Source organism: Patiria miniata, unplaced genomic scaffold (assembly GCF_015706575.1).
Source record: "Patiria miniata isolate m_02_andy unplaced genomic scaffold, ASM1570657v1 HiC_scaffold_20, whole genome shotgun sequence".
Lineage (NCBI taxonomy): Eukaryota > Metazoa > Echinodermata > Asteroidea > Valvatida > Asterinidae > Patiria > Patiria miniata.
This window is the reverse complement of record NW_024037059.1, coordinates 19799837-19827405: the sequence shown is the minus strand read 5'-3', so window position 1 is coordinate 19827405 and position 27569 is coordinate 19799837. Positions and strand designations below refer to the sequence as shown.

Sequence of the window (27569 nt, the reverse complement as noted above, 5' to 3'; positions counted from 1 at the left end):
GTAACCGATTTTGTGCGTCTTGTTTATCATACATAACACATTTTTCTGGATGTCATCTTTGGTGCTTAGGTAGGTCTAGGACTACTCTATCTACCATGGGGATAACGGTTATTCATAAATACCTCAGACAGTTGAGCTATTCCTATTGGTCGAGAGCCCATCACGTGGCCGGTCTTAAACGGATGATAAAGACATGGCTAGCTGGTCTTAAACACTTTTCCAGTGTCACAATAAAATGTGGACTCCTAAAAATCCAGTGCCTCTTACCATGTCATTGGTTGAACGTTCACAATCCTCACGTAGGCATGCGCAACACTACAAGCGAGTCAGAATTTTATAGTTCTAAATTCAAAACGCAACGCCCCAGGTGCGTTCTGCGTGACATCGCGCAGAACATGTTACGCGCGCGTCAATCTCCATAAAAGGGTTGTTTACATCTTACTCGCCAGCTGAACACTCCATTATTTTGCTAGAGGGATGTTTCAAAAAGCATGAAGTGAACTTGTTGAACAAAATCGGGATTTTTTGAACGAACTATTTGACATTTTTTTACGGATAAGGTATTTATGAATGGGAATAAATATGTGCTCGGTCGGTATTTATCACTCTGTTTAATACCGCTTAGAGTCTGGGTGCTGATAATTACCCTCGCCTCCAGCTCGGGTAATTATCAGCACCCAGACTCTAAGCGGTATTAAACGAGTGATAAAAACCTCCGGAGCACACATTTATTCCCTTATTATAACCTTTTCAGTAAGGTAATTACAGCCCAAGGAAACTCAAAAGTACATCAAAAATGTAACGTGAGTAACCGTGGAATTGCCCAATAGATCATTTGCATGGCTGCCATCTTTGGGTTGTGTGCGCTTTTCCACAGAGATACATTGTTGCTGAATTTGAAAGGCAACAGATCCCTCAAATATGGTTGCAGAATGGAAAAGGTCTATTGGGCCCTGTTTGTACCCACTGATAATTGTTAACGAAATCTGTGGGCTCTTCCACAGAAAAATGTGTATTTGTCATCGAATTCAAAACTTTAGCTGTACACCTCAAGTGCTGAACAAAATAAGGAAATGAACTGCCAACATTCTGCGAAATTACAATAGTGGTTTTAACATGTAGAACCCATCCTGGCCAGTTTTTGAGATGGGGTCCAGAAGTAGGCTTGTGTCTAAAATAGTCTGGTGCATACATGACAGTGTATGCATTTGATGGGTGTGGTCATAGGGAACTATGCCAAGATGGCTGCATTCTGATAAGACTGCCTGGGAGGTAAAGATAATTTGCCACAGCATATATAGAGCTCATTTCAACTTTTGTTTGGGATACAAATGGTTCAAAAAACAGCTTGGGTTTTTTTTTTATCAACTTTGCTTTTAAACTTTTCATTCTGTTCCTTTGTTTTTAAATTGTGGATAAGAGTGTTGCTTTTTTTTTCAGAAGTGAAATAGTACTATTTTTAGCTGAAATTAACGTCCTTTGTGGCTTTTGTGTGAAATGTTTTAAAAATTCTAAATAGTTGAGCATCAAAATAGAATCTCGGTAGACGGTATGTTTGGACAATTTGGGGGTCTGGTTTCAAGTTTTCAGATTTGATTTTGCAACATCTCTGCAACTTCTTTTGGCATCATCAATATTAATGTACAAGGCTGTGAAGTGAGTGTTGAAAAAATATGTAGGCTGGTGAGTAACTATTGACTGAGTGTTTAGTATTGTCTTGCCATTGGGAACCGGACCCAAAATGGCCGCAGTGTGACAAAAAGGTATGGGCCTTCATCCATGGGGCGTCTAATGAAGCGATGTTGCTTAGTAAGTTTACGTGCTGAGCAAAAAATTATATAACAGGGAACTGATCATAAGCAATTTCACACTATATTTGGCTAGTAATCTGGGTTTTAGGTTATTTTTAATTTTTTTTTTGCTTGGCAAGTAATTTCCTCTGTTTAAGTTGTACTTTGAAGCTTTAGAAAAAGGACCCTTGTAGAGCCAGTCTTTGGTAAAAAAAATAATGTTGGGCGGGATAATTTGGGAATAATAAAGTTTCTTGATTTAAAAATAGGCGGCCAGATTTAAGGTTATAGACTCCATGCTCAAGAACTCACTCAATTGGTTACCGAGGGAGAGTTGAATTCCTGCTGATGCGCTTGACGCTCACATAAAGGGGCTACAAGTTTTTGCACATTCAGACGCATGTCGTTGTGGATTACATAACTCTCGAGAACAAGGCATTGTCTTTCCCTTTGTCTTTATAATATAACACTCTCCCATAGACTAAGCACACAAACTCACGATCGAGGACCGCCTTCAACAAAAGATGAACTCTAGAGGACATCAAAGAATCTGTTGTTCTCCCTTGTGTGTCTGTCCTCGGGGTGCATGTAATACAAGTACAAACTAGTGCCCCTCCCACAGGGCTCTCAAAAGTGGCTGAAAAGCGCCCTCTACTTCATGCATTGAGTCCATTAAAATACAGTTGTGTCCAGAAGAATTCTTGAAATGGTCCTCACCGTTATGTATTTTTACATATATGCATGTCTTGCCCCATATATCCCACCTTTCATCACAGATGCTATAATTATACGACAGAAAAATCATGTCCAAATATGTTTTAAAAGGGTGAGCTACAAAGTAGCTTAGAGCGACGTCTTTGCGATCTAGTGGCTTTGTTTTATGTTTTTCAATCATGGGATTGGCTGGTCATTGGCACAGGTCAAAGTTCAAGCTCAAATTTTAATGGTCAAAGTTTGGGTTCGGTTATATCAGTATTGTGTGAGTTGTATGATTTTATCACCTCGTTGTGAAACGTTTTATTTTGTAAGTTTCCTACTTTGCCCATTATTTATTTTGAAACGACATTCTGAATGATTTTTAGTACTAATACTATTTGAAGACGTTTATGGACGTGGAAATGATTGTCTGTAAGCGGAATCTATGTTTACATTTTCAAGAAAAACAAAATATGTATATCAATAATGAAGTGATGTTTTATACTGATTGTTAAAATATAAGAAAATTTTGAGAGAAAAAAAACCAAATGCATTGTCAAACATTTCATGAACTTAAATGTTACAATGCGCATTGTATGCAAATCATCCTTTTAATCAGAATAGAATTCTGGAGACCTTACTTTGGTTATTTCATTGAAATATCCAGTTTGTTTCAGGGCACATTTTCCTTTCTAAACAATGCTTTTACGCAGAAGAAAACTGAAGTCTCTTTCTATTCTTACAGTTTTATTTTGTATAAATGTTTGACTTTGAGAGATTGGCATATGTTTGACAACTTAAACAAAGTGAGGAAAAGGTAAAGATGTTGATGGAACTTGAGTGGAGAATATAGATGTAAAAGACAATACAAGACAAAACACACAAAACATTTTCTTCAAGATGACAGTGATTACACAAGATTTTATGAATTATCAGTTTTGTCAATTGGAAGTGATGAAATCCTTCTGCTGTTTCCAGCATTAGCAGTTTAAAACTTGAAGAGAGTTATTTTTTCCAGTACAAGTTGCAAGTTTAGCACATTTTTTTCGAGTTCCTGCAGGTTCCATGTTTGGCCAATAATAGACCGATTTACCAGGTCCTGACCATGGTGGGGGAAGCAGCACGTGCACCTTTCCTGTGTCACACTGAATGTTGCAGCAGCTCGCATCATACGCGCATGCACGCATGTTAGACATAAATCGCGGCTGTGATTGGTCAAGGGCGGGGCTTAACCCAAACCCCTAGGCTGATTTACTAGGAACCTTCCTCATCCTTGCAAATTCCAACACCATATGGTGAACTGTACACATAAACAGTTGGACTCTGTTTATTTGTGGTGTGCCTAACCCCATGTAAAGCATAATCAGTTTACTAGTGCAGTACTCACTCCAACAGATTCCAACAAACCCTGGTGTTGGAGTTTGACTGGATGGGGATCGTAAGGGTTAATAGATCGGTCTAGTGAAGGCATTGAAAGAGTCTGTTCCGAGATTACGCCATTTCAGGTAACTAATGAAAAACGAAGTTCTTGAAGAACTTACGGCCACTTCAAACGACCATATCCATGGATGTACATATACTTTTTGCTGCATTGACTTGTTGGATGTTGAATATTGCATAATTTGAATAGTAAACCAGATATAGTTGATTGTAATACCGAGATTCCGCCATTTTTTGTGTTGGCAGTGCTGGAAATTGTCAAAAAGTTTTGATGGGTCTTTCAGATTCAGAAACCGCTTTCATGCGAAAAAAAGAAAACAATCATATATTCTGTAGTTTTAAAAACTCATGATGTTGATGTTTTGTGCATTATTACAATTGGAGATAACGATGTTTAGCAATATATTTGTTTGGAATTAATAATAAGACATTAAAAACAAATGACCTAAATTTGTATTTAACCCAGCAGAGTGTGTGCCTACTGAATTTCTGGTTTGTTTAATAATAATAATAATAACCGGCTCTGATATTTTTATTACCCCTGATCATTAGGCCAATTAAACATTCCAAATACCATCTCAGCTCCCTGGGGAGTATACAGCTCGATGCAGCCTGTTAGGCACAAGGAAGCTAATTCAATCACAATAACCATCTCTGCCCTCAAAGGTACCCATTTACTCCTGGGTGGAGAGAAGCAATGAGTGACAAAGTGCCTTGCCCAAGGGCACACGCACCATGACCCCAGGCTGGACTCGAACCCACAACCTGCAGCTTTACCTGCAGACCACGGATCCAATGCCCTCAAGCACAAGGCCACAGCACTCCGTTTGATGTGGGATACTGAAAAGTTCTTTACATGGGCAAAATGTTTTAGAAATTTCTTTTTAGAGCATGTCAAAATCTTAATCTGGAGGTCTTGGAAATCATCGTATTAAGTTTCACAACATATAAAGAACCATTTTCACAGACATTTTATCTCAAATGTTTTTCTTTAATTGTGGCATAAGCATATGTTTACATTTTGCATGTCCTGTTTGTACATTAAGTGCATTTTTCTTTTTAAATCGGGCAAGGTGTATTTTCTGGAATATACATGAACACACATCAACTGAAACTTACATTCCAATCAATATTTAATACATGTACAAAAATAATCTAAATTGTGAAATTTATACAGCAATATATACAGACTGATATCTACACTTCCCATTGAAGGATTTAATCTACACATACAATTTTTTTTCAATTATTTTTTTTTCCTTTTCTTTTTAGAAATAATACAAAAAATTATGAAAATTGAGATTGGCAAAACTTAACTCAATATGTTTTCAACAAAGCATCTCAATACAAATACACATGTATGCATCAACTGTATGTTATATAACTTTTCAGGCAATTAAAAAGCTAGGAATTATTCAGGATGCATACAGTACATTTCATACTAAAAGAAACCTTCAAATCATCAAGGGTAATGAAACTTAAAACAATATTTATTCTTTGCACAATGCACATAATGTGCAGTTGCTGCACGAGGGCGCTATTCAAGCACTGTTGCTAGGTTGGGACACATGCTGCAAGAGGACTTTGCAAAGAGATGTTTGCAGGTAAGTTTCAAGGTTCTTTCTTTGCAAGCTCAAAACTTTAATTACAAAGTACAATTTTTTTTATATACATTGCCATCGCTACACTGAAATATTGTTTTTTAATTTTGAAGCATTTTGAGCCTTTTTTTTGGCAGGGGGGGGGAATGGGATGGGGTTTCAACAAGGAGCAAAGTCGGGCGAGGGCCATATAGTTAACCATAGTTTGACTAACTTCACTCGAATGAAGAATGGTTGGACTACTATAGTCAACTATGACTGTGGAACTGGACCACGGGCATGGTTGCATCGCTGGTTACCAATAGCTGTGCGCATTATAAAGCACAATGGGGAGTCGGGACCAAAACGTTTCTAGATGACGTTTGGCCTATCGTTTGACAAGAGGCACATGCATGTTGCTATGAGTGCGCTAGCCCCATAAATGTGGCCAATTTACTGGACTACATTTTCGGGTACATGTTCCAAGTCCGGCCTTTATTTACGGAGGTAGTCCAGTAACTTGGCCACATTTATGGGGCTATGAGTGCGCATGTGAATCAACCACTAGTTGACTAATGGTCCTCACCCGAACTTGCTCAGTTCACTGCTTTGGCAGAGTTGGTATTTTCACAAAAATCCCTAGCCTAGGTCTGTCAAAATTTAAGCCTAGGTCTGGAAAAAAGAACAACGTAACTGTAAACAAAATTTAAATGCAGTATATGGCTGTTCAATACTTCCTCAAAGTCATAGTTATCCTTGACCCAAATTACATTTTCAAAGGCAAGTTTCAAATATTACTCCATTTGCCACAAATTCCTACTTAAAGTTGCAAATTAACGTTAAACTTTCAACAAAACAAATGAATGATAATAAAACCTCATAACAATGAACAGGCAATACACATCAACTAAGGCTGAATGAAAAAATAAAATGGTGTTTACGGTAACCTGACGTACCTGGATATTTTTGTGGCTAAAATATTAAGGTCGTTACTGCAAACACACAATTCTTTTTCTCTGCCTGATCAAAAACAAGTAAATTCAATCAATGTAAACACCTTTGCCAATCTGAGCATTAAAATGCAGACAAATTTTGAGGCAATAAACACACATATTAGCACTGTACATCCGTTCATCAAACTGCAAATAAATATTCTCACTAAGTTCCGTTAAAAAAAAAAAAAAACAGATTTGAGTACAAAATGCTTATTTCATGCACAGTATAAACAATTGCATAATACATTGAATTTTCTGTATTATAAAACGGTTTGCACAAAAGTCTGGCCCATTTTTGGAAGGATCAACAGATCTTTGAAATGATAATACTGTTCACAATTTTTTTTTTTTTTTTTTTTTTTCAATGTCATGTATAAGATTTATTAGTTTGCCCATTGGCAAAAGTTCCCAATTGGGAAAGCAAGGTTTTGCGGGCTGTTCCTAATTGGGCGAGGGTTTCCAAATGGGCCATCGCACAAAACGTAGGTTCCGAAGTGTCACATTTTTTCCCTGTCCACTTCCTGTAACCTTGGTAACTTCAAACAATTTTTATTTGTTGGGTAGGTAGTTTGCTAAGTTCGTAATAACTCTTGGGGTACAACTGCATTAAGGAGTGTATCAGAATTATAAAATCGTAGATGTCAGATGTAACAGGGACGTGAAAAAAACAGTGGACCCAAATTAATAGAATGACCCGAATAGAACAACCAATATTCTAAGTACAATATGTCCAAAATGGGTATTAAGTCTGTGGCTGGGGATATACACTGTAGTGAGTAATGGTCAAAGCCACAGCCGCAAACAGTAAATTTGGACATGGCTAAACATTCCAAACATTTAAAATTTGACATTCTGCATAGCCAGCAGCCAAATTCATAGCGCTGCTTAACAGCCGATTTTGTGCTGGCTGAGCCTCCATCTATTTCATATAGACCATTAAGCAGTAAGCACAGCAAAAGCACGCTTAACCACAGAGGAAAAAGTTGCTTAAAGGGAATGTACAACATTTGCTTTTGCTTCAATTTTCAGAAATAAATGGATTTGGAGGATTAATATGTTATAGAAAATATTGGTAAACTGACTTGTTTCACGTTTTGGGCTTGTAGATGCTGGAAAAACCAAGAAAACCTATCATGTTATTGTAGTCTGGTTCCCTGACCCCACTTAAGATGAAACGGAGCAATTAATACACTTTGGGGAATTGTAAGGTCAGAGAATCAGTCTAGCAGGCTTGTACCCTTCAGAGGTGTGTAAATCAATTGCAAAAAAAGTCAGAATAACTAAATATGAAAAATTAAGAACAATTTTGAAAAAAAGCCAGTTTTCTCCAACGCTGGTCGGCCGACCAGCGTTGGAAAAATACAGGTTTTCTTGAAAATGTCAGCACACCAGGAGCCACGATTTCAAAGGATGCTTTAGACTGTCAGTCCCTAACAATTCAGTAAGGTATTTCGTGATAATTTGATCATTTCGTTTTTTTATGTTTGCAAATGTTGTAATTTCCCTTTAAATCAGAAATCTGCGTGCGCGCTCAACCGTTAGCACATCCACGCCATGAAATAGTGCTTAAGCAACATCATGATTTTCTGCCATAGTAAGCACAACTTTTATTCCAACTGTTAACCAGTGCTATGAAATTGGGCCCAGTTAGTTCAGCCTCAAATTATTTCATCTATTCAAAACTTTCGTAGATTCACCCAAATCAATGCAGAAATTTGATCCACTGCTGTTCTAGCAAATGTCCAATTACAGAAGAAAAATTCCAGTAAGTAGGCAACAATCTCAGTCTCTCACCGCTGGGCAGTAATCTCCTTGGTCCTCAGCGCCGGACATCGCCGGCTGCTCAACACTGCCGCTAGGGCTGAAGAGAAAGTAATACATGGCAAGGCACAGTAGGAGCACAAGTTGGATTAGCACCAGTCGTAGCAGTTTGGTTGTGTTGTCTGTGATCGTGGCGACTTGCTGCGTCAAGCTGTCAACCTGCAGAGGAAAAAAAATCAGTCCACACTGTTGAATGTTTAACCTGCTGAATCCAATAGGATCCAACTATATCATATACCCGATGGAGCCTGTTGGATTGAGCAGTAAACCCCTTGTGTACATTCCTCATGCAAAATGTTGGATTCAGCAGGCAACTGAACCGCATTGTCACGCCACATTGGACTCCGTTGGATTCAGCAGACAACTGAAAATAAGGCACAGTGGATTGAGCAAGAATTTCCGGTTGGACTCTGTTGGATTTAGCAGGGTAGGCCTGAGGAACTACTAGGGGTTAGGGTTAAATATGGTCAGTGGTCTCTGCTGCAAATTTTGCAGAGTAGCCTGCTATTGTTGAAGAATTTTTCAAGCAGCTCAATGCACTCCTGCACTATTGATTACTCGTGCCGCATTCACGCCCCGTCATACAGACGTGAGAGGTTATTCTGAGGAAATTCATTCGTTGGAAATCACCTACATTTCTTGATTTCTTCTTTAAAATATGACAGCCAAGTCAGACGGAATAATTTCATGGGGTGTTTAGTACCAATACGATCTTTGATCCAAGTAAGCTTTTTGATAATAATTTGGTAGGTTACTTTTTGGATATATGCATGATCCTGTTTGGATAAATGCACTTTCCGCACTATTGAGTATTTGTACCACATTCACGCTCCGTCATGCAGACGTGAGAGAGGTTATTCTGAGAATGTGCATTCCTAAAATGTTTGCCCCAACTTTGAACTGCATGAACTTTGGCACGGCATTGGCACAGCGTTAAGAATAGTGTCGTGCCACTTCCGTTTGGAACAATAGCAGGGCAGACCCTGTCGAGTCAAGGAATGGTGCCGTGCCAAACTCAATTTGCTAAGCCAAATGGTTATAAATGCCGTGCTATTGCCGAGCCAATTAAACAAAGTCAAATTAATTGACTTCGGCGCGAAAGAAATGGGGAAATTAGAACAGGTCTAATATGCAATGATCTGTAACTTTCTGCAAATACGGGGCGAGTCAAAAAACACGAAACCCAAATGTCGGGGCTATTATTTTAGTGAAGTTCTGCATGTAGCACTTTCAAAATCTAGGATATGAAAGCCCAATTCATAAGCTTTCTTTTAGTACAAAAATCATTCGAATCACTCATGTACTTTTCAAGTTACGGACTTTTAAACACAACCACCGTTTTAAAGTTTTGTCTCTCACCCTGGGAGACCCTGACTACCTTTCCAAAACTTGTGAGATTGAGTTCCAAAAGTCTGTATTGTATCATCACAGTTGATGAATAGTCCTGAGCCGTAGTGACGTCACGCTTGGCTCTCATAGGAAAGCGCACATGTAAGCAATGCGTAGCGTCGTTACGTCTTAGGTCTATTACAAAGACTTTTTCACACTTCTTTACCTTGCTCTTTAACGTTGACATGTCTCTCTTGAGCTCAGCTATGTCCATCTCTGGTTTCTTTGAAGCCTGGAACACACATCGAACCCTGGATCACAAATATGAAGATCAGTCATTGGGACGGCGATATCTGCTATCCATACGCTTGACAATACAAGTTCGAAAAATACAACTAGAATTTGTGTGGTGGTGAACGCCAGTTGGTTTAGTACATGTTAAGTTTAATACTTGTTGCTTAAAGGGAAAATACAACATTTGCAAACATCGAAAAATAAAATGACCAAGTTTTTACAAAATACCTTACAGGATGTAAGTAAATGACAGTCTAAAGCATCCTCTAAAATTATGGCACCTGGTGTGAAGTCATTTTCAAGAAAATTATATTTTTGTTTACATTTCCAACGGTGGTCAGCCGACCACCGTAGGAAAAACCTAACTATTTTTCACTACTGCTCCAAATTTACCATTTTTTCAGTCCAATTTTGTTTGCTAATTGGTTTTATGTTCATGAATGGGTGCAGGTCAGCTAGACTGGTTCCCTTAGGATACAATTTTCCAACATTTGTAAAAAGATCCATTTCATCTTCAGTGGAGTCAGGGAACCAGACTACTTGAACATTTTTGTTTTTCTTGGTTTTTCCAGCATTTTCGAAAACAAAACTTCAAACATGTCAGTGTAACAATAATTTGATCTATTATACTAACCCCTCAAATAGTTCATTTCTGAAAATTAAAGCATAAGCCAATGATGTACATTCCCTTTAAACAGATCTTGCTCATTATCCAATCTTGCTCATTATCCAATGTCATAACAAACAAAACGCATAACTTGTTTGAACTATATGACTACAGAATTAATTCCCTAAAGTAGACGAATCAAAACAATGGGCAACATGGGTTCTGTGCGCAAACTAGAGAGGGCACTATTTACGACTTTCACAATCCCCATGGACGAGACACACAGCATGCGTGTACTGGTTCACGTGCGTATAATGCGAAGTACGCAGGACTATTTTTGAATGTGCACCAAGCTATAACATCTTCATGTGAGCGTCAGGCGCTGTGGGCAAAGCGTCGTAAGGTCTCCCCCAGTCGTCTCCCCCAACTCTCCGTTTCCTACCGTTGAGGGGGTACTTGCGCACAGAGCCCATGCACCATAAATTCCACTACGTACCATTTTGAGCCAAATGACTACCTGACCAAATCCAGTGAGTTTACATTCGCTGCATGTTAGCTGTAGGAATAATTCACTGAGACCCAAGTTACCATCAGCCTAAAAAAAAACAAAGAAGATTCACGAAGCGACACTCTCACTCAACACTGTACCTGTGTTCGATGATATCATCCTGTTCCACCTTCTTCCAGAACTCGGTCAGTTCGCCCGGCGTTCGCAAGACCTCCGTCAGCTCCGTGGATATCACCAGGAATTTATCTCTGGAGACGGAGTCCTTGTCTCCGGAGAGCAGCGTGATGGTCACGTTGATGGACGCACCGGGGTTGACTGGGCCTGCGCTAGGACGGACTTTGTACCTGTCGGGAGTTGTGGTTTTTATCTGCAAGTGAGGAGCGTTAAAGGTGAGATTTACATGTGTACAGGATCATTTGCTGTTCATGCATTTTGTTCGTTTCCAATAATAACACCACTCGACATCAAAGCAAGAAGAATGTTCAACACCTAACCTGTTGAACTTTCAGCTCAGAGGATTTTACACTTTCAAGAAACCAGTGAAAAATCCCGAACAATCTTTTGATCACGAAACACGATTTCGTCAATAGAACTCTTTATTTCCAAAAACTCAGTCAACTGACAGTTCCTTGGAAATCGCCTACATTTCTTGATTTTTTCTAAATGACAGCAAGCCAGACAGAATAATATAATGGGGTGTTTAGTACCAGAACGATCTTTGATATAAGGCAGCTTTTTGAAAATAAATTTGGTAGGTTACTTTTTAGATAAATCCTATACGCCTTTAAAGGGTTGCATATTGAGGTAAGTAATGAGTGGAAGTTGCAGTGATACAATGTAAAACTAAAACTCTTTTGTGAGTTTTGTGTTCTATCATAGCTACAGCAACAAAGTTATCCGTAGATTTTCCTGTATAAATTCCTTAACGGCAGCCTTAAGCTAAATACTAAGCTAATTTTACATCGCAAAATATTCACAGTGAAATTGCCCAGGGTTGAAGTATATTCAAATTTCGCAAATACACAGCACAAAAACTGGACTTGTCACCAATTTGCCTTTGCGTTTATGCCGAGTGTTAATCGGCCCTTACCTTGTATGCTACTTTACGGTCGGTGGTATTGGTCAGACTCATTACTAGGGAGGGTTCATTGTCGGTAGGCTGTGAGGGCTCTTCAAATACAAGTTGATCGCCAGGCCTACGTGTGAGGGAAGGAATGATTTGAAATGTTTCAATGCTACAAAATCCATTGGTTTGGGCTTAAGTTAGTGTGGAGCCGTGTGGTCCGATTCATATGCACGGTAAATTGGTTCGGACCCTGACAGGAACACAGTGTTTGTGTTCTTGGGCAAGACACTTTACTACAATTGCCTGATGAGCAGGGGGGAATAATTTCGAAGCTCTTTGAGACATTGGTATAAAGTGTTATATTTATAAGCACAACAGTCAAGTTACAAGCTATTCCAATAAAAGTTTGACAAAGGCCTTCCTTTATTCCGTTGTTCACTGCCTGTTGCTTGGGCCCGGGCTTGTGAAGTAATTGTAATTTACTTGTGACTGGATTTGTAACTGACTCTACCAAAACTAAAACAGATCCAGGAACTTTCTGCAACACTAATGGTGTGCAGCATGACTTTATTTGGTCTCTGTAAAACTTCATCAACTGTTTTAACTCACTTGATCGTTAGGAGAGCTCCTTTGTGTATATTAAGTTTCTGCTTCTTGGGCGTTCTTCTTGGCTGCAACAAGAACAAACATGAAACAAACAAAACGCAAGATGAGCAGAAAGTTGAAGTCTTGGGTAAAACTTTGTCAAGTTGCCATGTCAAAAGAAAGGCAATAGTAAACTTTTTTTTAAATGACACCTATATTTAAATTGCACTGTTTCTATTAATTCATTTGTATGTATTTCATACATATACTTTCAATGATTAGTAGGCAAGGAAAGTAGCAACTTAACTTTTTTGTAGTAGTCATGTTAGTGAAACAGTCGTAAATATCAACTTATGACAAGAACTTACACTGATAAAAAGATATGGCAATAACTGAAGATCCCACTCCTACAAAAATGAACTTTGAATGAAATTTATTTAATTAAATTTCAACGTGCTCAGGACATGTTTAGAATGAGAAACCTTAATACAAAAACCGTTAAATTTTCCACCAATAAAATGTGGCCTACCATTCGCTTCTTCTCACTGGTGAGCCCGTCCCCCTCATCCGCGACGCCCAGTTGTTGCCCCCCAGTCCCCGGGGCAAAGTGCACCCTCTTGGCTCTGGGCGAGTTGAGGGGTGAAGGTTCGGGGGTCCCGTCCTCCATCCGTGACACGTCACCGTTGGGGATGGAGAACATGCTGTCGTCCTGTGGGGGTTGTTGGTGGTCGTCACTGTCTTCAATTTCCAACAGGACGTCTTTTTCTTCCTCCGGTAGTGGCCATGTCCACTCCCATTCGTCCTGTGAAAAGAAAACAAATTGCAGTGTAAAGTCATATCTAAAACTTATCTAAATATCAAAAATAAATGTCCATATCAACTAGATGTCATCTCAAAAATGCTAAATAAAGCATAAAAATTGAGCGCCATTCTTACATTATCCAAGATTTTAAGGACAAACAACAACCAATGAAGACCTTCCAGCAATTGGCTTAACCTAATCTCACTTTTTTGTTTTCATAAAATATGTATTCAACATTTGTCCGTGAAACATTCAATGAAATATGCTTATTTTTCTGATTTCGGACAGCCTATTCGTCCAAAATTGGGAATTCTATACTATTTTGTACCTTCAAGATAGCCATGACAAGAGAAACAAGTTTGAAAATGTAGTAGCATTTTTAATTTTGTATTTGAAGACAATTAATTAATATTTGTCTCCACTCATCATATCAAGAATGTTCATCTCCCTGATGCAAAAAAATGTCCCCAATGCTAATATCCCTACTTACACAAAATATCCCAAAAGCTTCCATTACATCAAAAAACATCTACCTTATCAAATCATTAACCAGTTCGCGCCGGGATAATTTTGACTTTCATCAGACCCAGGCGCAGGATTGTTTTCACAAATCTCAATGCCAGACGGGTTCAGGCCGTCATCTGGGGGTAGCACACCCTGATATTTCCGGCCTCGCTCGCTGCGAGCGGGTGACTGACAGATATTTCCGGCCTTGCTCATTGCGTGTTTATCCGTCATCCATTCCGAATACCGCACTTCATCCAAAACTGGTTTGAAGAAACAACAATTTCTAACCCACTACTTGGTCCCATTTTGCTCACTCCCTTCAGACTACGATAGCTGGTGAAAACACTGCTTTACCCCTAATAAATAAGCAGTCATGACTCACCGTGCCCCCCATATACGGTGGAAGCTGATCTGGTGCAATGAGCTCCAGGATACCTGGCCCTCTCACAAACTTGATGTGTTCCCTCGACTCTGCGGATAGCAGTTTCTCTATGATCTTCCAAATAGCTGTATAAAAGATTTACAGACGTTACCCCTCCTGCTATTTGAACAGTCACAGACAGTCAAAATTCAAAAAAATTATCAATCTTCTTCCCCGCCATGCCTTTTACACAGGCTAGTCAATAACAGTCATATCATACTTCTAGCAAACACTCTGACTAGTCAAATTCAGTCAACAGACAAAAGCAGGCAGGAAGTAGGCACAGCTGGCTTATCAATCACCTGCAGTCAAAGCATAACTGTAGCAAGCTACATAAACAGTCACAGCCGGTCAATCCTGCTTTATGTAAACTGGGAGCTCTTAACTGTTGAAAACAGTCACTTGATTGATTTTGACTGAAAGGACAACTTGACACAGAATGTATGTTTGTATAGAAGGATTAAGATTTTGTGAATTCTAAAACATTGTATATAGCGAGTCAAATATATGCAGTTAGTATAAATGTATAAATTTACGGTATTTATTCATTGGTATAAATCTAAATAAAGCTTTACATAAAAGACCAAAAAATGCAATACACTGGGGAGTATAACCATAAAAGGAAACAAATGTAATTAATTCACAAACTTTTTATTGTTCTCATGAAGTTCATGCTTGTGCTGTATTGACCTTCTTTTATTATTTTTACTTCCTTCTAAACGATGCTCTGTACTGTAAAATGTATTTTTCTTTTCAAATATTATTTTGTTCTTTAGTTCCTGAACACTGTTAAGTTAGGTTAAGTGAAATAAAAACAAATTCAACAAAACGATGCATTACTGAAACAATGCACACTCACCATTTAAAACCCAATGCATATCGTGTACCAGCATAATTCCTGCAAAGAAGGGAACAAAACATCAGTTGAAGACAATAGCAGGGTATTTTCTCCTCAAATAAGATTTAATGCTACAAAAATTTCTTTACAAATTTCTGTTTGCATGATATGAATGCATTTGAAGTCGATTTGCTCCAGGTGAATCGTTGGGAATTTTTTTTGTAAATAACTTTTTTTTTGTTGCACAGTCTCTTTCAACGGAAATTGTTTGATGTGGTTTTCACAGAAGAAGCAGGAAAAACTTATTCTGAGCCATTTCTATATTGTTGGTTTTTTGTCCCCTGGAGGTATTTTTGGTAGTACCCTTAATATTAAACACAGTATGAATGGTGTTGTGTTAGCATTGTAAAAGGAATATGATCTCACCAACAAGCGCAGGGAAGTACAACTCAAAGCAAGTGATCATGAATTTAACCACATCCATGTCCTGAAAAGGGAGAGAAATCATGATATTACTCTTCAATATGAGAATTACAAACTTCCTCTTTCTCATAAAAACAATATTTTGTTCCTTGTTTATCTGTTACAAACTTTTTTCTTTTATCATAAAAAAAAGATAAAAAAGCACATCGTCAAAAAAAAAAGGATTACTTCAATGATTTTTTTTTATCAAATTAGGTTTTGCCCTTCACTGACGTATAAACACTGTATACTCAGTATGTTACCTCCTGAGTGAAAGTTGGAAAAAATCACTTGGGTGGGACTCGAACCCACGACCTCCTGCTTTCTAGTGCAGATGACTTACCACTCGACCACCGAACTAACGGGATCGGTTCGCTGGTGTGAATCTGATGTACACAGCAGCAGGTACCGCATTAACCTTTTTTTTTTTATGTACACGTACCAGACTTTTCCGTGACATTTTTTTTCAGCAACAATTTTTTTTAGTGAAGTGCAATTTTGTAATGAATTTTTTTTGATATTTTCCAAAAAACAGTTACCAGAAAATAAAAATTGACATTGAACAATCATCTCATGGTGAACAGTGGTTATGAATATGCTGGGAAATGTACAGAGTCTTCTAAGAGTCACTTTTAAAATACGATTTCTTGTCACAATTTTCAAAGCTGCAGTGTTGCAATCAAGTCACTTGAGTCGAGTCTGGGTCCGAGTCTCGACTCACTTGGGTCAAATCCGAGTCGGAGTCTTGAGTCACTTGGGTCAAGTCCGAGTCGGAGTCTTGAGTCATTTGGGTCAAGTCCGAGTCTGAGTCTTGAGTAACTTGGGTCAAGTCCGAGTCTGAGTCTCGAGTCACTTGGGCCGAGTCTGAGTCTGAGTCTTGAGTCACTTGGGTTGAGTACGAGTCTGAGTCTTGTGTCACTTGGGTCAAGTCTGAGTCTTGTGTCACTTGGGTCAAGTCTGAGTCTTGTGTCACTTGGGTCAAGTCCAAGTTCATGTCACAAATCATTTGAGTCGAATCCGAGTCATGATGGTTGAGTTTGAGTCTGAATATTAATTTTGCCAATGCGACTTGAGTCATGTCTGAGTCACCAAAATTGGGACTCAAGACGGACTCAAGACTGAGTCCTGGACTCGAGTCTCACAACACTCGTGAGTGGAACCTACCAGGTTGCTCAAGCCAGCGTTGGTCATGTCCATGAGGATGACCACGTCTTCTCCCATCGCCTCACTCTCCATCTTGTTCAACCAGAAGGCCATGAACTGCTTCACTATGTTGGTCCTGGACGGGTCCTTCTTGTACTTGCAAATTTTGAACCACACTACCAATAAAAAAAGTAATACGAGTTAAGATTGTTCACCAAAAAGTAAGGTAGATATGCTTTAAGTACCCCCTCTCCTTTTTTTGTTCATCCTTTAACCCTAAATTTTCTAGACCCTTCACAATTTCACCAAGATGTCTGAGGGATTTTGTAGGATTAAGGAAGACCGATACCCAAAATTATTACTTATTATTAAAATTATAAGTACAAAGGATGTGTAATTTGTTTCCTGTATTCGTTATGGAGGAACGATCCTTGCAAAAATGACAAGGGGTTAGTGTTTAAGTAAAAACAGATCATGACTCTGATTGGTTGTTCTTATGGTCACAATTTGGTCATCAATTCTTAAATTAAAAATATTAGTTGTCGTTACCTATTCTTCTGCCAATCTTGCACCTGTTGTGGGAATAAAACCCACCAGAGGTTAGCACCTCCTCATCAAAACTATCAAAGGTCATATCTGAAACAAAAACAAAATGGGCAATGAAAACATGAATTTGTAGCAATTAATATGCACAAGTCAATATCACATCCAAATTAGCTTTGAAAATTACAAAACAGCATGTCCACGTTGCTAAAAAGTTCCATACTTTAACATGTAGTTGTGTGACAAAATAGGAAGTAAAAATAACCAACTCTGTTTGAAACCCCGTTGAATTGTTTATAAGAATTATTTATAGCTTTCCCCATTGTAGCTTTGAGATAATTTAGAAAGAGCTGTGTTCGATTTGTCTGTTTGGGTTACAAACAGTCAGAGAGCACATGTATGTATGTAGACTATTTCCTCAAGTCCCACCGAGTACAAGCACGAAACTAGGAATTAACAAATGAGTATATTCCAAGCTGTACAAGACTTTATCCAGAGTTTTTTTCAATTTTAATGGCAATATAAGTCGATGTGTTTTTAAACAAGGAAATAGCTGATCTAAGGAAAAGTTGCATGCCTGTAGGTAGAACTAGAAACTACAGTTGATGAAATACCATTATCAATACCAGGAAATCCCATCTCTGATAACGTGTGAAAAGGCTGGATGTACATGTGTATGGTAATCTTTTTTCAATGTTGTCTCTGACATTTTCCAAGTCTTTTGTTGAAGATGCATTTGGTAGAAACTACGGTTGTCAGATTTTCCTCTTGTAATACCATTTTCAACACCAGGAAATCCCGACTCTGATAACTGCAAGAGAATAGTCTTTCTTTCTGTTCTATCTATCTGATATTTCCCTTGGTTTTCAAGGGCACATGTGGTCTAGCGGTGGGGCACAGGATTCATGATCGTGAGGTTGTGGGTTCAAGCCCCGCCGTGGCCATGCGTGTGGTGCCCTTGAGTAAGGCGCTTTACCTCAATTACTCCTCTCAACCCAGGTGTTAAATGGGTACCGGCATTATTCAATGCTGGGAAGGTAACAGACTCGCTGTGGAGGAGGTGTGGTGATCTCCCCACAGCAGCATATGAGTCTGGCCCAATCGCTAAATGAAAGAGAGATGGGCACTCCATTCCTGTGAACACAGGTTTGTCCCTTTACTTTTTGTTTTCAAACCCACCGTTCAATCCAAACTGCTTCCTCCACTTGAAAACCGTGTTGATCTTCTCCCCTGTCAGCTTGAAGTCCATCTTGGCAATCATCAGGAATTTGTGGACATACTTGTCGCTGGTCCGCAGTACCTCAACGTCTCGGGGATCGTACGCCTCATTGTGCCCACCTGGATAGAAATAAGAAAAACGACTTTCTGGGGCTGATGATTTAAGTAAACGCTTAGATTAAAATCTTTTCTCTTGATTTCATTTTATATTAACATGCCATGAATTGGGTACTTTCATAGTTAAAAAGGACTGTTTATTTTTTATATAGTTACAGAGATCTTTTTCACAACTATGTCTTGAAAAGCTATTAATATTGAATGAAAGGCAGTGTATCATAAACCATGAACCATATATTTTTTTTAAATTTTGTACCAGTACTTCCACTCGACATCTGCGGAGAATGTTTTTGGGACTTAAATATGTTTACCCTGAAAAATATTTGTCTCGTTCTGCGCTAGTGACATGGTCATTGTGACATCATATTCAAGGGACCGCCTAATGCAATTGTCCACTATACTGCCCTTTTAAAACAAATCCTCCAGAGCCACAAATATGGGTCACATGTGTGGGACTTGAACACGGTTCACCGGAACTGTAGTCCTACATTTTACCCATCGAGCCACATCAGCTCAATTCGATGTCCAGAGGGTTAAGTTCTCACAAGAGTGGAAAAAAATGATGGACGGGGTCATTGTATGAAAACACATCTCTCAGGTAATACAAACCGTCAGTGTACTGCTCAAAGAATTCCGCTCTGAAACGGGCCACCATATCCTCATCAAGCTGCAAAAATCGAAAACAGTACAACTCTAAACATCAGCACAAGCAAAATAACAAAAGGCAAATCAATCCTAATTCTAAATCCCAGCATGCCTAGGCATGTGTGGAATGAAATTGAAAACTCCCGACAAACTTTCTGTTTCTATACTTACCAGAGCCCTTGGTCCCGGCATTTTGATGTTGTCTGAGTGTTACTGCCGTCAGGATTCAACGTGACAACTTCTTATCAACCGATCTGCCTTGATCATATGGTCCCTTGATCATATGCTAAAAATATGATTATTCAACAGCGGGAAACACTGGAAACGCAACTCCTAATATCACAGCAACGTTCGCTGAATGACCTTTTGAACTTTAGATGGAGATATGAAATCGTACCGGCGAATAAGCACAGACTTTGATTTGGTGCGATCTATTCTTTTTATGTGGGTAAATCGTCGTTCATCGCTACCTCATACAGATATCGTCCAAAAATAGTTTGAGGTACAAATTGGGTCCGGTCATGGATGATGGAAAAGGTAAACATTCAAACTAGAGGGCGCTATTTAGAACACCATTAAAAAAAAAGCTACGGAAGCGTCGATAGAGGGCGCTAATTTGGATCGCCATTAAATGCCGGGAATTTTGGAAAATGGCAAGTCTGCGTGTAAGGAGAAAAAAATTACTCCGAATAAAAATGTTTTGTCATGTGTTTCCACCCGTCAAAAGAATCTATTTGAACGCCTGTATGTTTGCTTGGTGATAGTCACTTCAGCAGAATGTCGGTCCCTGCTGTGTACACTTCCGTTCATGGTAAACTTGTCAAAATTTCATCGTTTCCGGGTTCGCAAATGCAAATCGATACTCCTCTGCTTCAAAATGGCACAAGCGACGCGATGGCAATGGAAACAATGGACAGTGAGGCAACGCTATTGGCGGAAAGTTTTCAGTTCTCTCCGCGGAGCGGTAAATTTGAACCACGCGGTGACAGAGTGACGCATACACTCGGCAATGGCACCGACATAAGACTCCTTGCTTTGGCCAAAGTTACTGACAGTCGGACTGGCTTGAAAATTCCATGCCTTGTTGTTGAACAACGAGTTTGGGAAAAATACAACGTGCCTGTTTCTGCTGCTGGGGATGGGGCTGGGATTTCTAAGATATCTAAGTATCGCTCGCGCGTATCAGTCGTGTTCTTATTGTTGAGAAAGAAGACATTTTTGCTGCGTGGGTTTTTCACATTGGGATACTCGCTGAAGTCAACGAAATTGTTTCTTGGAAACGGACCAACACTTTGTTGGGAACATCAAAGGAGTGTTTACTTCACACGAGCTTTTGGATCATCAAACCAAACCAAAGTCAGTGTTGATGATGTGAAGTTGGATGAAGATTTATCTAAACCCTCAAAATCGTTGAAGTGGTTCGGTGTGGTAAGTGGTGATGCGGTTGCCATGGGAACGGAGCAGTCCTCCAATCACGAACATTCAGCTGGGAAGATGCTTCTCAACCTTGGCCACAGATGGACAGTGGTTAAGCTGCCTGTGCATAAAACTGAAGAACGTAATGTACCAATAGCAGAGGAGATTGCGCCAATGCCTCATGAATATTCAAACATTGTCAACTGTCTCCATTTTTGCCAAGGTAGTGTAAGCCAATTAGGAAGCAGCTTCTTCAGAAATAGTGACCGCAGCGTAGATAAGGGAAGTTCATTGGTTCTTGCTGCTACAAACCAGTCCCAATTGGTTGAAGCTTGTGGAGGGATGGTCAGACGAGTTTGTTCCATCACATTTAATGATGCCTGCAAGATTGCCATTGCCACGGTGACGGGAGGAGAGGAGTTGATTTTGGTGCAGTCCGCTGGCGGTAGGGTCTGTGCTGTGTGGAGGAAGACGTTTGAGGCACGTACATTTTGTTGACTTACTTGAAATTTCCAGTTTCCGCCTATTCCTTGTGTTCTTTTTCTATAAACACATTAACTGTGTTTCATTTTCAACTCATTTACAGAAACTCTTTCAAAAATGTTCAATATTAATGCAAAAAGTAATATCTATTTATTGTCATAATTTCTATCATACTTGCATTTATATTCTTATTGCAAAATTGTTAACATTGTAACAAAAACAAACCTCATTGCGACCCAACCATATACCCCCCCCCCCCCAAGAAAAAAAAAGAGAGAAATACTGTGACAAACTATGACAAGAAATCCTACCTTTATTTGTCCACAGGTGGCCAGAGAATGGACAGGCTTCTACACAGTTCTCGTGGATGATTTTCTCTTCTCTGGATCAGAGCAGCTTCTTCTTCTTGGAGATGGTGCAGACGCCCCTCAAAAGCGTTTCCACCTCACCGACCTTGGAATGTGCAACTGGTCTTCCGAGGTAAGAATTTTTCCCACGGTAATATCTAATCGAAAACTTTTCTTTTCTTAAGTTTCTGTGCAATTTTACTTGAAATCAATACAGATAATTAAGTCATATTTATGCACACTGTATGACTTTCCTTTTGCTGAACAAAGTTTTGAGTTTTTGAAGTGTTCCGACTGTTCAGACTGTGGGTTGTAATTTTTTTTTATTTATTTATTCTCAATTGTGTTTAGGATTTTATCAAGCTGAATTAGTCTTTCTTATTGGGTTTTCTTTTAATGATTCAAAACAATTCACTTTGAAATAGATTTTTTTTCCAATAGTTTATTTATTTATTAATTTTTTGTTTAATAAGGAAAATGGAAACACCATTACAGACGGACCACCAGTTTGTGCAGGCAATCTGCAGTCGGCGGTGCAAGCACTGGAATCACAAGTACAGGTATGGTAATTGTAACGTTCATGTAGCTTGCAGTAAAACATTTTACAGTAATACAAGTTGTGTATTGTATGCTCCCATCACTTCTTTTGGTCATTCCCAATTTTAGTCATTCCCAAAACTCCAATTTTTTTTTAAAGGGGACATACAACATTTGCAAACATAAAAAAAAAAAAACCCAAATTATTATGAAATACCTTGCTGGACCGTTAATGGATGACAGTCTTAAGCATCCTGTAAAATCATGGCACCTGGTATACTGTCATTTTCAAGAAAAGTGGTATTTTTTATATCAATTTCCAACGCCGGTCAGCTGACCCGCGTTGGAAAAAAACTGGCTTTTTTCAAATACTGCCCCCAATTTACCATTTAGTCTGGTTTGTTTGCAATCGATTACACGCCTATGAACGGTACATGCCAGCTAGACTGGTTCACTGACTTTACAATTCCCCGATGTCTGGGGTCAGGGAAGCAGACTACATGTTTTTCTTGGTTTTTCCAGCATCTAGGAACACGAAACTTCAGTGTTACAATATTTGTTATAAAATACTAACCCCCTAAATCCATCCATTTCTGAAAATTACAGCAAAACCAATGTTGTATATTCCCCTTTAACCTTTTATTTCTTCTACTATATTTCATTATCGTGTAGACCGGCATGGCAGCTCTCAGGTCATTAGAATCACAGTGCGCTCTGAAGGCACAGCTCATCAAGCAATCCCAGGATGCATTGTTCAAGATGGCTGAACGGACGCCGCCATTACCATCACATGATGTGAGTAAATGGGTGTGTGTGTCATTCTTCTTGTCCAAACAATTAATCAGTTTTAAAAAAAAATCAGTCTTTTTTATGATTTATTGGTTCAAGTTTTGAGGAGATGTCTTGCACACTGGATTTTTTAAGGCAAACAATCAAAATTTAAGAAATGACAAATAATGTATTTTTATTTATTATGATCTGGGTTTCTGGACTGCTGAACTAGTTGTCTGTTCATATGGTTTTAATATAACGTGCAAGTGTGGCAATCTTGTCATTTTTCTTTAAAAGTTGAAGTGTCACAACGAACAAGAGGCACTAGAGCATCTACAAATGTATCAGTTTATTGCCTCTCCGTAATTTAATGTGGTATTAAGGCCCAAAAAAGTATTCATCCTCACATTTTTATTTCCATAGATATGTCTATAGTGCTACTTATGGAATTTTTTTCATCAGACTTATTTTAATCTGGTATTTTTCATGACAGACTTCACTGACGTGCTTGTGTGACCTCTCTGGGGAAGACAATACAGACGTAGTCGGGGAAGAAACTCCTAGCACCGACGAGGACACAACACTGGAATGTTTGAGTACTTGGCAGCGTGTTGCTGACGATCGCTGGATCATTGGCGCAGAGGTAGCCAACACAACTGACAGGTAACTATCACCTGCTCACAAAAGGAGGATTCATTATTTTTATTTTTTTTTTAACTTATATTTTTGTGTAATTGAACAAAGCAGACTTTTAAGTTTCTAATTCTGAACATCCCTTAAAGCTCAACAGAGTTGCAGAGTTTATTTAAGGAAATTGAATTGTTTGAGGTATGATACATCACAGTAAAATCTCGATAAGTCAAACTCTGATAACTCAAAACACCTGTTAAGTCAAACAAAGAATCCACTGCCTTCAGTAGTATAACAATGATAATTATACAACCCTACTCAACTCAAAAACTCTGCTTAAGTAAAATTTTCAACCTGTTCTGTTGAGGTTTGGCTTATCAAGATTTCACAGTAGATATTACTTTTAAATTTCATTCACCACTTTCTATTGAACTTGAAAAGGAGAAACTTAAAGGAAAAGTTAAGATATATCATAATTTGGAACAAGTAGTAGAAATCTCCTATTTCTTCACTTTTCCAGGGCTATTTCTGATGTATGCATATCACTGATCCCTGCAAGCACTCCTCAAACTAGTCTCCATTCAAGCACATCCACCTGCAACTTCAAATCAGTAGTCTCCTCCGCAGTTGCATCAGACCACGGAGAGCCAATGGCAAAGAGAATCAAGCTGGACCAAGATTCGAGAACAGCTGTTTTGGAGTCTAGAGCCAAGACCACAGTAGTTGGTGTAACAGGGGTTCCAGAGTTTGTCTCTGAACCTGTTGTTACGTGCACTGTGGTGCTGAACTGGAGAGAACCATTCGTCAGAAACCACAATGATGTTGTGACGGCTGAAGAAAACAAGGCCAGGCCAGGAGTTGACAAAGACGGCTTCGTTGATAGACGGCGTGCCTGTGGCACTGCCTCCTTGCAAGCTTGTGACGTGGCCAGTGGAAAACTACTGATAAATCCATTGGATCGCAAAAAATCAGGTGATGAGTTTTTGCATTTTTTTTTCAGTATTATGCATAAGAGATTTCCATATGTGTGGTGCTCTCACATGATAATGCATTGCAATTGATAAGTAAGGTAATCTCCAAAACTTAAATTTTAAAGTGAATTTTTTTTTTTTTATAAGAAGTCAAACATTTTGGAGAAAAAGAACAATGTATGCTTGCTAACTTTTGTTACCAACACCGGCTTAAATGCTAGTGATCGGGGTATTTTGTCCCGAATCTATAAAATTCAATCAAACCACTCAAAATCACACTGTGACATCTTTGGATAAAAGTAATGTCAAAGTTGCAAAGTTTTTTTGGGGGGGATATGAATTCATGCATTTCTTTTCCCCAATGATCATTGTAACCTCACATTAACATTTTACTTTTCCTTGTGACAGACTCTGAGCGTCGGCATGATATACAAGCTCTCGACGCCCTCCAGCTAGCCACGCCCCTGCTACTTACCTCCAATCACAGCAACCTGCAGTGTGTGAAATGCACCCTGAAAGGCCCCATGGGGTTCCAGGATGTTACAATGCATGATGGGATGATAAGTGCCGCTGGAGCTCTTGGCACGACGAGGGTCAAGATTGTGTCTCGGGATGGGCCGAACAAGATGGCAATAAATGTGTGGAGTCGGTATGTGATAATTGGACTTGTAATTTTTGGGTTATTCACAAGTCCATCACACGTCATCCAGTCCCAGGTTAAGCGAACTGTAAAGGGAGTCTCTGTCATGGCTCAGGCTCAGTTACTTAATGACATGACTTGTGATTGATCTGTGACTGACTTGTGCTGGACTTGTGATGGACATGTGATGGACATGTGACGGACATGTGATTGGCTTGTGATTGACTTGTAATGGACTTGTGATGGACATGTGATTGACTGGTGATTGACTTGTGATTGACTTGTGATAGACATGTGATGGACATGTGACGGACATGTGATTGACTTGTGATCGACTTGTGCTTGACTTGTGATGGACATGTGATGGACATGTGATGGACATGTGATGGACTTGTGATGGACTTGTGATGGACTTGTGATGGACATGTAATGGACTTGTGATTGACTTGTGATTGACTGGTGATAGACTGGTGATAAACTTGTGATGGTCATGTGATTAACTCAATTAAAAATCTTGAAACAATTGTTGAATAGGACAACCAATAGATGTCATGCATTATCATCCTTGACTTTGGCATAATTTTTTGTCAAGGTTTTTTTTATGCTAGGGAGTACACCCTAAATATTGTGAGGAGCCTATTTCATGTAGTTAACTCCCTCTGAATGAGATTGTAACCTCATTTCCACCCTGGGATCGGTTTGATCTTTCAGTATTTCATGCATTATTCATGTCTTCACTTGATTTTTCAGGAATCAGTCAGACCTTCTCCTTTTCTGCCAGCACCTGTACCAGCAGCTGCCCGATGATGTCATCATCAAGCCCCTCCCACCAGCCAATCAAATCTGGTCTGCCATGGGAACCACCATGGCAACCATTGACAAGGAACTGAAGCACACTTCCTCAAAAATGCAGCAGCTGTTAGCCACCAGCTCCTTATCCATAGTGCAGGGCCATGATGCAAAAGCCACTACCAGCAATGGCGCCAATGCAGGGCCTTCCGGCGAGGATAAATTGAAACAGGTCAGAGGGGATTTTGAGGGTGAAAGAAGAAAATGGTGTAATTCTGACGCACGTCTTGAAGTCTGTGCTTCTGACAAGGCACACGTCTTGAGACAAGAGTTGTTGGATTTACGGATAAACACTGACACAGATGCCAGCAATCTTGCTAGTGTATTCTCCGTTGCAAAATAAGTCTTGTCCGTTTGAATGCCAGCTGTACTGATGTATAATACTGAAATAGGAACAAATTTTGTTTTAAGTTCGAAAACAACATTGTACAATCCCCATGCTCATGGTTCGTGGAATCTCACTTCTTTGTGTTTCAAATAGCAAGGTAAAGGGTTATTGTTTTTCGATCTCTCAAATGAACCATTCATGAAATTTATCAGATCAGTCCTCATAATTGTTTTGTGTGTATTCTTTTTAATATCATTTACAAAATGTATATGGTTTAAGGCCCCCCCCCCAAAAAAATATTCGGTCTCTGGTCAGACCAAAGTTCCGGAATTGACGCGGCGATGCGGCTTCTTTTTTTCTTTTTTTCTTCTCTTTTTTTTCTTCAAGCATGGATTGTACAGACAAGGTGGGGTACTATTTTGCTTTTTTTGGTGTTCTCATGTACATTGGTGTCCTCCATAATTTGCCTTAGTGCTTTCGATCATTTGCCTTGGTGCAATTTCCCATTCCTTGGTGCTCTTTGGTAAAACAAATTGAGGAGGTGCGGAAATAGGGGGCACTGTTGGAGCTACCGCGGAACATTTGGGGAAAAAAAAAATCAACGCGCATGATTAAAATCGACGCGCGCTGACCAGAGACCGACTTATTATTTTTTTTTGGCCTAATGTTCAAATTTTCTTTTGTATTATTTTGTTTGTTTTGTGTCAATTACTTTGTACATGTAAAAATTTGGGTGCGATCTGATTTTTGCTGCAAAGACCTGGAGTATCCGTTGTCTGAATATATTCCAAATATCAGAAACTTTTATTCAATGGAAAATGTTTAAAACTGTAAGGAAGTTTGAAAATGGGGAAAGTCAGTGTTATTGTTTTTCTGTCCAAAAGAAAAGAAATTATAAAATTATATCAGTCCTTAGTTAATTTTATTTTGTATGTACTGTCCGTCTGTCATCATTTTTCTTGTATATTATTTGAATTTCTTTTGTATCATTTTGTATTTTTTTTTGTGGAAATTACTTTCAAAAACTGTAAAATTTGCATTTCAATTTTAGTCTAGGCGATATTTCAAAAAAAGGGCTTATTAAGGGCAAGAAGATGCATTTTTTAGTAGAAGTTGTTAACGCAGCTATTATACCTAATTCCGGGGTGCTGAATCTGAAGATGATGGTTACCAAGCTGGACTTTTAGTGG

The 27569-nt window shown here is 39.0% G+C and overlaps 2 protein-coding genes across 2 annotated transcripts; one reads left to right on the top strand and one right to left on the bottom strand.

Moving 5' to 3' along the window:
• Positions 1–8012: 8012 nt before the first annotated feature.
• Positions 8013–19931, bottom strand: LOC119728020 (motile sperm domain-containing protein 2-like). Its single transcript, XM_038200102.1, has 14 exons — positions 19579–19931; positions 19372–19429; positions 18607–18765; positions 17434–17520; positions 16906–17060; positions 15706–15766; positions 15301–15339; positions 14403–14527; positions 13241–13513; positions 12736–12797; positions 12151–12256; positions 11201–11427; positions 9878–9962; positions 8013–8481 (listed from the first exon to the last, which is right to left on the bottom strand). Exons 1-14 carry the CDS (start codon positions 19597–19599, stop codon positions 8284–8286), a joined length of 1656 nt encoding a protein of 551 aa, XP_038056030.1. The 5' UTR covers positions 19600–19931; the 3' UTR covers positions 8013–8283.
• Positions 19932–20023: 92 nt separating this feature from the next.
• On the top strand, positions 20024–26634 carry LOC119728019 (Fanconi anemia group B protein-like). The gene is made up of 8 exons (XM_038200101.1): positions 20024–21303; positions 21634–21786; positions 22127–22213; positions 22863–22985; positions 23455–23624; positions 24112–24563; positions 24971–25211; positions 25953–26634. The coding sequence occupies exons 1-8, from the start codon at positions 20185–20187 to the stop codon at positions 26392–26394; spliced, it is 2787 nt and encodes a 928-aa protein (XP_038056029.1). The 5' UTR covers positions 20024–20184; the 3' UTR covers positions 26395–26634.
• Positions 26635–27569: the final 935 nt, after the last annotated feature.